The sequence below is a fragment of the Pteropus alecto genome, unplaced genomic scaffold (genome assembly GCF_000325575.1).
Source record: "Pteropus alecto unplaced genomic scaffold, ASM32557v1 scaffold101, whole genome shotgun sequence".
Taxonomy (NCBI): Eukaryota; Metazoa; Chordata; class Mammalia; order Chiroptera; family Pteropodidae; genus Pteropus; species Pteropus alecto.
The window spans coordinates 16735532-16747150 of NW_006432945.1; the positions used below are offsets into that span (position 1 = coordinate 16735532).

General features: G+C 58.5%; 1 protein-coding gene across 1 annotated transcript in view; it reads right to left on the reverse strand.

The window, feature by feature from the left end:
• Positions 1 to 1752, reverse strand: part of ATP1B1 (ATPase Na+/K+ transporting subunit beta 1) — a 27396-nt gene extending 25644 nt beyond the window's left edge. The window contains exons 1-3 of the mRNA XM_015586147.2: positions 1667 to 1752; positions 1508 to 1588; positions 889 to 1075 (exon numbers count right to left, since the gene is read on the reverse strand). Coding sequence (XP_015441633.1) covers positions 889 to 1075; positions 1508 to 1588; positions 1667 to 1752 — 354 coding nt within the window. The remainder of the gene's footprint in view (positions 1 to 888; positions 1076 to 1507; positions 1589 to 1666) is intronic.
• Positions 1753 to 11619: the final 9867 nt, after the last annotated feature.

Below are 11619 nucleotides of genomic sequence, written 5' to 3' on the forward strand. Positions count from 1 at the left end.
AGGAATGGCAGCAGAGCCCAGGGAGGTTAGGGACCTCTGTCCAAGTGAGGATGGCAAGTTCAAACCCAGAAAACAGGCTAAAATGGAGGTTCATCTGCCTGCAAAAGAGGAAGTGTGACAGGGCAGGCTGCATGAGGGGGATCTGGACCTGAAAATCGGAGCCCCGCCCCCCCAAAGCTATCAGCTCTCAACCCCTTGGCCAAACACAGTGCAGTCTGCTCTGCAGAGGGCTCAGGAGGGCCGAGGCCAAGGCCATGGTCACAGGTCGCTTGTGCTCGCACACAGCAGGGCTCTGCTTGGCTCGCCCTGGAGTATTTTAAGTGCGGAGTGGAGCGGGCGAGGGTGTGCGTTACGTGGTGACTCATCTTGGCAGCAGGCTCTGTGTGCAGCGCTGAGCGAAAGGGCTCCGTGGCCGGCTGTTTGCAGCAGCAGCAGCAGCCGGGTGCACAGCTCTGCAGGGGGGGGCAAGGCCGGGAGCGGGGCGCTCTGGGAAGTGCTGCCCGACGCACCGGTCACAGCAGCAGGACATGGGCGGGCGCCCGGGGAACCCCGAACACGGCCCGGCTGGGTGCCCCCCGACCGTCCAGCCATCCTGGAAGCCTGAGCGCTCCACAGGGTGTCATTCTGTCCCTTTGATAGGAAACTAAGTCATTCTCTGGTGACCAGAGACCCTGAATGGGGACAAGGAGAAATATCCCTTCGTTACCTTCATTGAAAGTCATTCGGCAGTGCCCTGCTTCACTGGGTCTGGCATTGAATAATTGTCCTGGGTGAGGACATAGTATGAAAATCCCAAAAGGAGGGGGAAGGGACCTTTTTCAGAACACCCCCTTGTGAAGGTGGACTCTTCCTGCCCTCAGTGGAAGTGACAGGTTCCCTCCCCGTCACCTTGGTCACCAGGCCCTGACCGGCAGGCTTCTGGAAGTCGCCTTCTGCCGAGCTGTTTTCCCAACTTGGACGTTGGCAGACCGGCAAGTCCAGAAAGCGTGGCGGGGAGTGAGCTGGGACGTCGCTCCGGTCTCCCCTGGACTTGGCCAGCGTGTTACGAGGAAGGTGTAAAGCAGAGGTGACCACACTGCAGAGCAGAGGACAGGAGGCTTTAGGAAATACAGTTCCTTTCCAGAATTTTCCATCCACTTAACAGGTAATTGGACACCCCTCTGAGAGGTTCGGCGCAGCAAGGGGAGTCCCCACTCGGTCATCTGACTGTCAGAGAGGCCTGATCTTATTGGCCTCAGGGACAAACGTGGATGAGATGGGAACCCGGGGCATTTTACAGGCCTTTTCCTGCTGGATTCTGAAACCTTCCGGACCTTCGAGGAACGTCCACTTGATGGTCTGCTTAATTTCCGACTTCCTCCTGCGGCCTTCGCCGAGGGGCCCGAGGTGACGGGCAGTCACTGCGGAGAGCGCTGGCCGTGATGTCAGGCCCTCTCATCCAGACACCTGTCTCCTGGAACAGGGTCAGGACCTCCATCGACCTCCTCCTGGGGCCGTGCACCCCGACCTCGCAGGGGACCGGCCGTTGCCGGGGACCTCCGAGCGGAAGCCCAGCTCCTCCGGACTGCGGCCCTTTCCTGGTTCTCGCCTTGGGGACCACGATACAGGTCAGGTGCGTCTTCGGGCTCATGCGTGAAAACATCTCTCCCGTCACCCTAACTTCTACCTTTCCAAGTCTGCGCGGCCTTCGAATGAGATGGTTTCTCCCCCCACGCTCCCCGCATAGTACTGCGCTCCCCGCACCCGCACCATTTCCCGTTGAGTGATGTCCATTTCAACAGCGAGGGCCCTGGGTCCGGGGCGGGGGGTGGGGGGGCAGGCGTGATGGGGCTTGTTTTTGCGGGTCCTCCCCCAGCACCACGCCTTCGCTGATTTTTTGAGCCCAGGTCTCTTTAACACTAAATGGTTTAGAAAAAGCTCTTTCACTTGCAAAAAACCCAACCAACCAACCAACCAACAAAAAACCGGAGAGAGCCCCTCCCCCTGAAGTCCGGTGCAAGGAAAGTGGACACACGCGGAGCAGTCGGGGCTGGGGACACTGGTCTCTGGCTGTCACACAACGTGCCGCAGACACGGGCCTCCCGGGGTCTGTGCTGGGCCAGGGCCTGGGGGCCCGGATTCCAGTTCCGCCCACTGAAGTGACAGCGGCTTCTGCATTCTGCGCTTCCTTCTCGGCACCCCCACCCCCCAACCCTCTCAGCTGCCCCCACCGCCCAGACCGGCCTACAGGCGGGTCAGCCAGCCACGGCTGCCACGGGCCTGCATGTCTCATGGGCTCCAGCCGCAGTCCCCAGTGCTAACGGGCGCAGGAGTAACTTTCTTTTACTCTGGACCCAGGCAGGGGAGCCAGGCTGGCCCGGGTCATCCATTGACCACTGTGGCCCAGGTCCCTCCCTCCGACGTGGCCGGGATATGGAGGAGGGAGTCGTGCCTGTGACAATGGCTGCCTAGCTGTTGGCTGGCACAAGTCACATACACTCAGATAGGCAGGCAGACAGGTAGGCACACAATACACACCACAAAGAACCTCTCACACCCTGTAACACTCACCAGCTTTTTGTCTTTCTGGGGTACTGTACCTTCCCAGAATGACGTTCTGGAAATAATGCATTAATGTGGATAGTTTACAGGAATCGAACCAAAGGAAAGAAATGAAAACAGACCGCTTCGCATCTATTTTACTTTGGGAGGAGCTGGGAGGCAGGAAAATGCAAAAGAAAAAAACATTTCCATAAACTAGATTACAACCTAATTTATACGCATCCCTGTACCAAGTAACGAGGAGGATCTTATGCTCTCAGGGAGCAAACCCTCCTGGCCAACCGGCTGTTCGCAGCATCGGCGGCCCAGCTAACAGCGTGTTTCCCGCGTTAACAAATGAGAACGTTCAGTTTTGCACACCCACCGTCTACGCGCACCCAGCCGCCCCCCAGGAGGGACTCTGAAACGTGTCCCGCGCCCCCAATGGCCTTCTGTCCAGGCCCGTGGCATGACACGACCTGCCAGGGTACCCGACTTCCTGGCACCACTCAGGACACCGCGACATAGATGAGCGGGCTGCTGAGGCCGCGTCGCCGTGCCCTGGCTCCCGCTCCCGTCGTCACAGGAGAAGCTGCACCGGCAAACGACAACCGACTCATCGAACTCGGCAAGTCAGACACTGCGCCGAGGATGAACAGGGGTCAACTTTGTTTTGTTTCCTCCTGCGTATGACCTTTGCGGCAATTTAAAGAGGTAGGTCCTTGTGACGGTGAATTTTACACGCCGACTCGACCGGGCCAGGTGACGCCCAGATAGCTGGAAAACGTCGCTCTGAACGTGTCCGTGACAGTGTGTCTGGAGGAGACTGGCGTTTGGAACGACGGGCTGAGCGATGAAGCCAGCCCTCCACAGTCCCCCCGGTTCTCTCGGCCCCAGGGCAGGGCTCAGAGCGTCCAGGGCTCACAGCGTCCAGGGCTCAGAGCATCCAGGGCTCACAGCGTCCAGGGCTCAGAGCGTCCAGAGCTCACAGCGTCCAGGGCTCACAGCGTCCAGGGCTCACAGCGTTGGCCCCCTGTTCTCAGGCCTTCGGACTCGGGCTGAAGTGTCCCACGGGCTGTCCCAGGCTCCGGCATGCGGGTGGCAGGTCGTGAGACTGCTCTGCCTCCACAAGTGACATTTATATGTACAAGTGAGAATATGTGCGTCCTACGGGTTCTGCGTCTCTGAAGAAGCCTCATACGATCCTATTATTATTATTCTCTTCATTTTACAAACGGAGCAGCTGGGTCTCCCACAGGGTAAACTGCTAAGTCCAGCAAGAGGGAAGGCCACATCCCGCCCCCGCAGCCGGGCCCTGAACCACACGGCCCGACGGTGCGGCCGCCCAGCTCTCCAGGAGGAAGGCGCAGACGCGGGGAGCGTGGGCGCAGCTCGTGGCAGCAGGCAGGTGCCCCACATCAGGTTCTTCGTGTTTTGTGCTAAAAGTTCCCCAAAGTGGCATACGTCTTAGGGTCACGGGGTAACGGAGCCTATCCTGGATCCATGGACTCAGCTGTCCGTCATCCGTCAGTCGCCTCCTGCATGTACCGCATCACCTGGGACACTAATGCCACCGCAGACAGGCGCTCTGGTCTGGGGCGAGAGGCAGAGCCACAGCAATGAGGGAGCAAGGGTGTGAGCTGGAAGGCGGCTCCGTCCCGCTGTGGGGGAGGGGCCCAGGACAGCCTGGGAGGAGCGGGGGGGAGGGAGCACCTGTCTGTCCATGAGTCAGTGAACATCGCGACCCTCGCCGCCTGCCAGCGGCTTTGGCCCCTTTAGCCGATGAGGTGGACCAGCTTATGTTCCCACGATGTGGTGGACCAGCTTATGTTCCCACGTGTGGGGACACCTGCCATCTGCCAAGGGTGCTAGGAGGGCACACAGGAGCGGGACGCACCCCTCTTGAGAGCTGGGGAGGCTTCTTGCAGATGGTGACACGGTGACATCTGCACAAGGAAGCATCGGCCTGAGAAGAAGTGAGGGGAATGGCGTGCCTGGCGGGCGGAGGGGCAGCTCGTGCACAGGCCCGGAACCGTGGGCCATGCTTAGCCAGGGAGGCTGAGGAAGACGCCCTGGACGGCGACAAAGGTTTTTCTTAACGGAGAAAAAAGACGCGACTTAAAGGCAGAGTCTGGAGTGCCTTTTCCAAAGGAAGAACGGAAGCACGCAGGTCAGAGGTCCCCGAGAAGGCTGGCTTCCCTGCCCGCACCCCCCACTTCTGGCGCAGGAAGAGACACAGGTCCCTCGGCGTGTGTGCCAGGTCCAGCCCCGTCCGCCTGGAGCATCCCGGTGCACTGGTGCTGCCCAGGCTCCGGCCGCGGCGGCCAACAGGACGAGCCACACTGCGCATGATGCCTCCTGCCCTACAGGATGGCGCCTCCGTCCCCTCTCCTCTCGGAGAGCTGGCGAGAGGGAGTCCGGACGTGCTCAGGACACGCAGCCTTTCTTTCCCCAGAGCATGGGGCAGCAGAAGCGGCGGCAGAAGCGGCGTCAGCCCCGCGGGGATCCGACGCCCGCTGTGGCTCCCGCGTCCTCAGCTTTCATGCGCATCTGGCTGTTGAGGGAGCCGCTGTCACTCGGAGGCAATAGTGGAGGCGATAGTTCTCCCCACCACAGCGCAGGGCTAAGGAGGGGGTGTGTCCCCTTCTCTGCCAAGCCTGGAGGAGAGCTTGAAACTGAGCACTTCCCCAAAACCCCCAAACCGCCAATCTTTGACTTATTGTTTGGGTTTGGCTTGGGAGCCTAATGCTCATGGATACGACTGACTTTCAGAAAAACGTGTTGCAGGTGCCACAGAAGCAACGTGCCGCGTTGGAAACACAAGGAGCTGCTACGGTGAGCACGTTCCACCCTCACGCAAGGTCCCGTGGACCGGCAGCATGCGCTTGGGGCTCGGGGCTCGGGGCTCGGGTGAGGCCGAGCGCACCTGGTCCTAGAAACCAGCAGACTCGTGAGAGAGTTTAGTGGTCATCTTTCTTTTGGACGAGGAGGTGGAAGACGAGGGAAGACGGCTGGGCAGCGTGCGCCCCCAGCCCACGTTCCTTCCCCTCCGTCCCTCGGCTCGCGGGGGCCTGAAGAAGCAGGTGCATGTGAAGATGGAGAACACCGGGGTCGACCGGGGTCTGAGCGACCCCGAGGAGAAGCTTCGTGGTGACCCTCCATCAGAAAAGAGACAAAGAAAGGAAAGTCCCCAGGATGGTTTTCTCAAAGTGAAGGTTGGCTGCGCATGAGAGAACCCCCAAATAACGGCTTCCGCCTGGGGGTCGCCTCCCTCTCGCCGATCAGTCCCGAGGGCAGTGGTCCAGGACTGGGACGCTGGCTCTGTTCCTGTCCCCAGGGAGCCAGGCCGCTTCCAGCCTCCCCTTTAACCACCCCTCCTACGTGGCCCGAGGTGGTACCCAGGGTGGCGGGCATCACGGCCCGGCGGGGAGAAAGCACAGGAGGAGACCGAGGCAGTTCACGGACACGTCCGCCCTAGGCTCTGGCGGCTCCATCTCGTTGGTCAGAACTTGGCCTCAGGGCGGCACTCGGAGAAATACAGTCTTCGTTTGGGGCACCACGTGCCCAGCTGAAAATCAGGGGACCTATCTGCGTGTCTGCCCCAACGATGCAGGGAAATTGGACGCGTGTCGACTTTTTCTTGAGTTAGTGTCGTTCGGGCCTTTTTAAAAACACAAATCTAGAAGTGGTACCATTATCTGACATCTGAGTGTCCAGTGAGAACCTCAAATCTCTTCTACGGTAAAAATGACAAGCCGTTAGGGGAGTACACCATGAAGAGGCCCAGGCCCCTGGGGTCAGAAGAGGTAGCTGCAGAAGGGGCAGGGGAGCAGAGAGGGGGACACCCCCAAGGGAAGGGAACAGACGCACGTATGCCCCGGGCACACCCGCCTCTGCCCGTTGGCCAGGGCTGCTTCTGAGGACACCGTGCCTGTGACCTTTCCTGCTGCTTCCGGTGGCCACAGTGGAGTCCCTCTCCTCCGGCCTCTCTGGGGCTTGTGGGATTTAGACAACTGTTGCCTAATCTTAGGACGGTGGCCCATGACGTGCGAGGTACCAGTTTCAGCCGGTGCGCCGGCGATGCGCTTCAGAGCAGCTCACATCCCGTTGTGAATCAAGCTCCTCTGGACCAGGGACAAAGCGTCAGCTTGGGTCCCCCACCGTTTCCAGCACAGTGCCTGGCACGCGGTCTGCCGCTGAATAGCGACTGCACGAATGATCGAAGGGAGGGAGCCTCTCCGCCCCAACCAGGGCGTTCAGAAGACGCTTCTCCCGAATCCAAAGGAGCAGTAACTTCCCCGGCCAGTTGGTCGGGACAGGGGGCTGTGGTCGAGCGTCATGACGACTGTCCCCTCCTTGCAGGTTTGGACCCTTCCATCCCGGCCCTTGGGATCTGACACCTGAAGGTCCCCACGCACTTAGGGTCTTTCCAGGTCGTGGCATGAAAAAGACATCCTTTGCAGACAGGGATTTCTTCTTAGGGTATTTCTGCTAAAAATCCCGTTGTGGCATAAGCCACACATACTTCGGTGTGGTATGAGGGAAAGCGCCTGGGTTTGGGGACAGAGCCTTCGGATGCCGAGTGACTCACCTATGTGAGACTCAACCTTCTCCTCTTGAAAATGAGAAGGAGGACATCTGTATTTTACTGTCTTTGTGGGAATTTGAGATAATTCATGTAAAGGGCTTAGAATTTAATAGAAATTCAACGAATGATAGCTTTCCTCCCTCAAATTTAGGCTCTGGCGGGGCGGGTAATTTTGTCTGTGCTTTGTCAGTGCTGGCTCTTGGTGTCCGGCACAGAACACGCACGTATTAACGTTTGTTAAAGAAATGACGCATTTATTTGCTTACCAAGACCCAGGCGGGAAGTGCGCCCTTGCATTCTGACTTGACTAAAATGGTAAGGTGCTTCGTGTTCCCGTGAGCATCGGGCTTTACGGCTGTGTGTGCTGTGTCCGCGCCAGCCTTACACGACGTGGGACAGCAGGGAGGTATCAGGTATCAGTGGCTCTCATGCTGTGGTCTCCACACCAGAAGCAGCACCTGGGGACTTGTTAGAAATGTGAACTCTCGGGGTGCACCCTAGACCCGCTCGATCAGGAAGCCTGGGGGTGGGGGCCCGTGGTCTGCTTTAGCGAACTCTTCCGTTGTTAATGATGCATGCTGGGGGCTGAGAGCCAGAAGCACCAGTATGTACGTACAAAACCGCCCTTTTCCATGGTGAGAAGTGACCCGAGCACCCGATGCCCGGGAATAGCTGATGTGCACCCAGAAAACATAGTCCGCCGGAGATGCGAGAAGATGATGCTTGCATAACTACTGTCCCTCAGGACGAGGACTTTCAGGAGCGTAAACCGAGTGACAGGTCATGAGCTCGAATGCTTCCTCAGCTGGCTGGCCATGGGCATGACCTGTGCAGGCGGGCTGGTGACCAGTGCTGCCCAGACGGTTCTGTTTGGCCCAAGCACCTACTGGAGACTGAATGCTTGCCCCTCGCCCCCAATGCATATATTGAAGCCTTAACCTCCCAATGTGACAGTGTTGGGAGCTGGGGCCTTTGGGGGGGTTAGGTTTAGATGAGGTCATATGTAGGGGACCCCATGCTGGCATCAGTGCCTTTATTAAGAGACACCAGGTCTCTGTCCCAGCCTGTAAAGGCACAGCCAGGCAGGGCTGTCTGCAGGCCAGGAAGTGAGCCGTCGTCAATGACGCCACCGCGCTGGCACCCTGGGCGTGGACGTCCGGCCTGCGGACACGAGGAACACGAGGCTGCGGTTTCAGCCGCCCGGCCTGCTGCGTTTTGTCACGGCAGCCCCGAGCTGACCGAGACAGTGCCCCTTCCGCCCAGCGGTGGCACGTGGACCAGAGTCGCACTGACTCGGGACGTTCCATCTGCGGGCTGGCCCTTGGTCCCCATAACAGTTCAGATGTCAGCCAAGCCGCGGCCACAGAGACCCGAATAAAGAGGCTCAAAGAAAAGACCAGTTCTTTCTCTCCTCCCTGACAGCCTGGAGGCGAGCGGGCCAGACCGGCAACGTGGTTCTGTTGCACGAAGTCACCTCGCTACCTGAGGACCCTGGTCTCTCCGCCCTGTCACTCCGACATTCTCTGTGGCGCTGTCCTTTGCGTGACCAAGGCTGAGTCCACGCCACAGCTCCACTCCACCTAAGTGCAAGGAGAAAATCAGGACAACTGGCTCTGGCTTTAAAAAGATGATGCCAAATTTACACATCTCACTTCCATTTATACCCCATTACTCACACAGACACAGCCGGCTGCGAGGCATGCTGGGGGCTGTAGTGTGCAGCTCGCGGCCACGTGCCCACGTGCAGCACAGAGGGTTCTGTTACTCAGAAGAAGGAGCCAGAGCTCTGGGCAGCGTCGAGTCCCTTTTCTCATGGGTCCCCGTGAGAGTTCTGTACTTTTAGATTAAAACCCATTTTCTTGACTAGCCTGAGTGGGAAATAGTCGGATCCTGCTGGAGGCTGAAATAAGCACGTGGCGAGTGGCGGGCTCGGAGCAAGCGCTGGATGCAGACGCGGAGAAGGGCTGGGCGGCTCTGGCCCTGAGCCTGAGGCCAGCCGGCCGCTGGCGGGTGGCAGGGGAGCCACCCCCACACTCCGGATCGAAGCCGAGCTGTCCCGAACGCCTTGCCTCCCCCGTCGAGAGCCCTGAGCCCCCGCGAGAGCACGAGGTGCTTGAACTTGTCTCTGACAGCTTCCTTCTCGTTCCGCGTTTTCGCCAGCGGGACCCCTGCCATCAAACCCCCATGTCCCACGTCCATTCCCTCCAAGCCCTGTGTCTGCTGTGCACGGGGACCGGGGACTCCTTGGGGCTCGGCGCCCTGTGGTGAATCTCAAAGAATGAGGGAAGTTTAGGCCTGTTTGGGTATTAGTCTTGGTTTATTAGGGGTTTTTGTCGCCCGGCAAGTCACACCCCAGTGGGGTCCTCCTGGCACATTGTAGCAGTGTCTCTCTGTCGCCATGGTCTGCTGAGAGAAAGAACTCTGTTTTTATTTATCTTTCCTTTCGTTTTAATCTCTTGGTTGGAATGGCTGGTGGGTCTACCAGCCGACAACTCAGAAAGGTGCATTCAGGGTTTGCATTTTCTGGACGGACAGGTAGAACGCTTGGGTCTCTCCTCTCTCAACCTCTTCTTCTTTTTAAAGTTTGACCCTTATGTTCAAATGCCTGGATCCAGTAAAGTGCCAGGCTGTACAGAAAGGATGGAAGGGAGAAGGAGGGGCCTCAACATGAGATGAACAGCCACGATGCCCCAAGCACTGTGAGATGCTCGGAATCCTCAAATAAACCGAAGGCGAATTAATATCTCAGCTTATAAGGAAATCGAGGCTTCAAAAGATGAAGTAATTTGCCCAGCTCACGAATAACTCTTAAACGGCAGAGCCAGAATCGGAACGAGGTGGGTTTTTAAAGCCTGTGCTCAAAACTGGCTTCAACACATTTACGGGAGGAGTCTTAATAGTCACACCTTGGCAACAGGAAAGGAGTGTGGCCCATTTTAGTCGCATCCTTTATTAGTGGAGGAGGGTGGACGGGGGTGGGGACCGCCGAGAAGGAATCTCTCTTTGATCGAGAGAGGCCGTGTTCAGCCACAGCCTTCCAGGAGAAGCCACTGTCTTCTCTGCGACTTCATTTTACCACCAGATTTTAAAAACTAAAAATGAAAAAAGACAACGCTCTCAGAGTTCGAAGGGCTCAGTAAAAACCCAGGTGAAAGACCGTGAACCATCCTGGCAGACAGGAAGGCAGAGGCAGCAACGCGAATGGCACGTTTCCAACACTGCGTTTGAAAGCGTTCTACACAGAGCACCAGACTTAGCTTCTGACCCGCCCCCGGCCTCGTCAAGGAACCCTAAAACGTGGGCTCAGAAAGCAACATTCGACGCCACGTAGCCTAACCCCATTTTCTGGCCGAAGGTAAAGTCTTTTTCTGTTTCCCTGCCATGGTCTAGCACCTCGACTCGTATAGGTCGGGGTTCATTCAGTAGCAGTCGTACATAGCAGATGTCCTTTGCGTGCTTTGTGACTTGCCCTCACCCCCTCGCCCCTGTGGACAAGGATGCGGGAACCATCCAGGCCTCTGGGCACATTCTAGGCGATCGTCCTTCCCTCCGGTAAGAGCTTCGTCGTGAGCTTTTCCGTCCTGAAACGACTTTTAGGGCAACTTCGGCATGTGGCAGAGGTGGGCCAGCCCCGCCGCACTGTGCTGGGCCTGGGGTGGCCCCACGAACAGCATGCGGCATTTAGCATCTGTGGAGGTTGCCGCACGTCCGTCGCCAGGCCGAGCTTCCCCACCAGGCTGGGAACTGGTACGGCCCGGTCACCTCCGCCCCTCCCTCCTGAGATTCCCAGTCGTTCGCAGCGCTCCGAACACACTGTTCCTCCCCGCACACTGCCAGGCGACTGGAATGGGACGCGCACGTGTGAACCTCAGAGCTGCGGGCGAGTGCGCTTACGACGGGTGAGCGTCACCGCAGACCCGTGAGGCAAATGCTACGCCTCTGATCTCGCGGACGGGAGCACTGAGGCAGGGCTCGCGCAGGGTGCTCCAACTCGTCACCCCCACGCCCGGCCTCGTTTCCCAACCTGTGCTCATGCGAGGCCTGGGACACTTGCCCTGGGACACTCGCCCCCGAGGCCACAGTGCTGCCTGAAAGCTCTAAGGGTGTTGCCCACCGTCTCCATACCCTCGTCTTCGCATGGGACCTTTCACAGCTGTTTGGACAGTCGACTCTCCCCGTTACAGAGTGACACCCCCAGGACCACCCACGAGAATGGAAACGGAGCAGCACCATCACCCCCACTTACGGGGAGGGGGGCATGGAGGAAGCAGACAGGCAATGCCAGGAGCTGAGGTGCCTAGGATCACGAGTCCGAGCCAGCATTCGATGGCACGTGCCTTACTCAGCACCGCCCTCCGCTGTGTCATAGACGATGGCAGCCACTTAGTCATCGCTTCCCACAAGCCTCTGCCCAGCACCTGCTACATGCCGTGCACTAGACCGGGCCTGCAGAATCCATCGCGAAAAGGGCGGGAGACTGGCAGAAAGGTGCAGATGCTGAACCCTCTTCA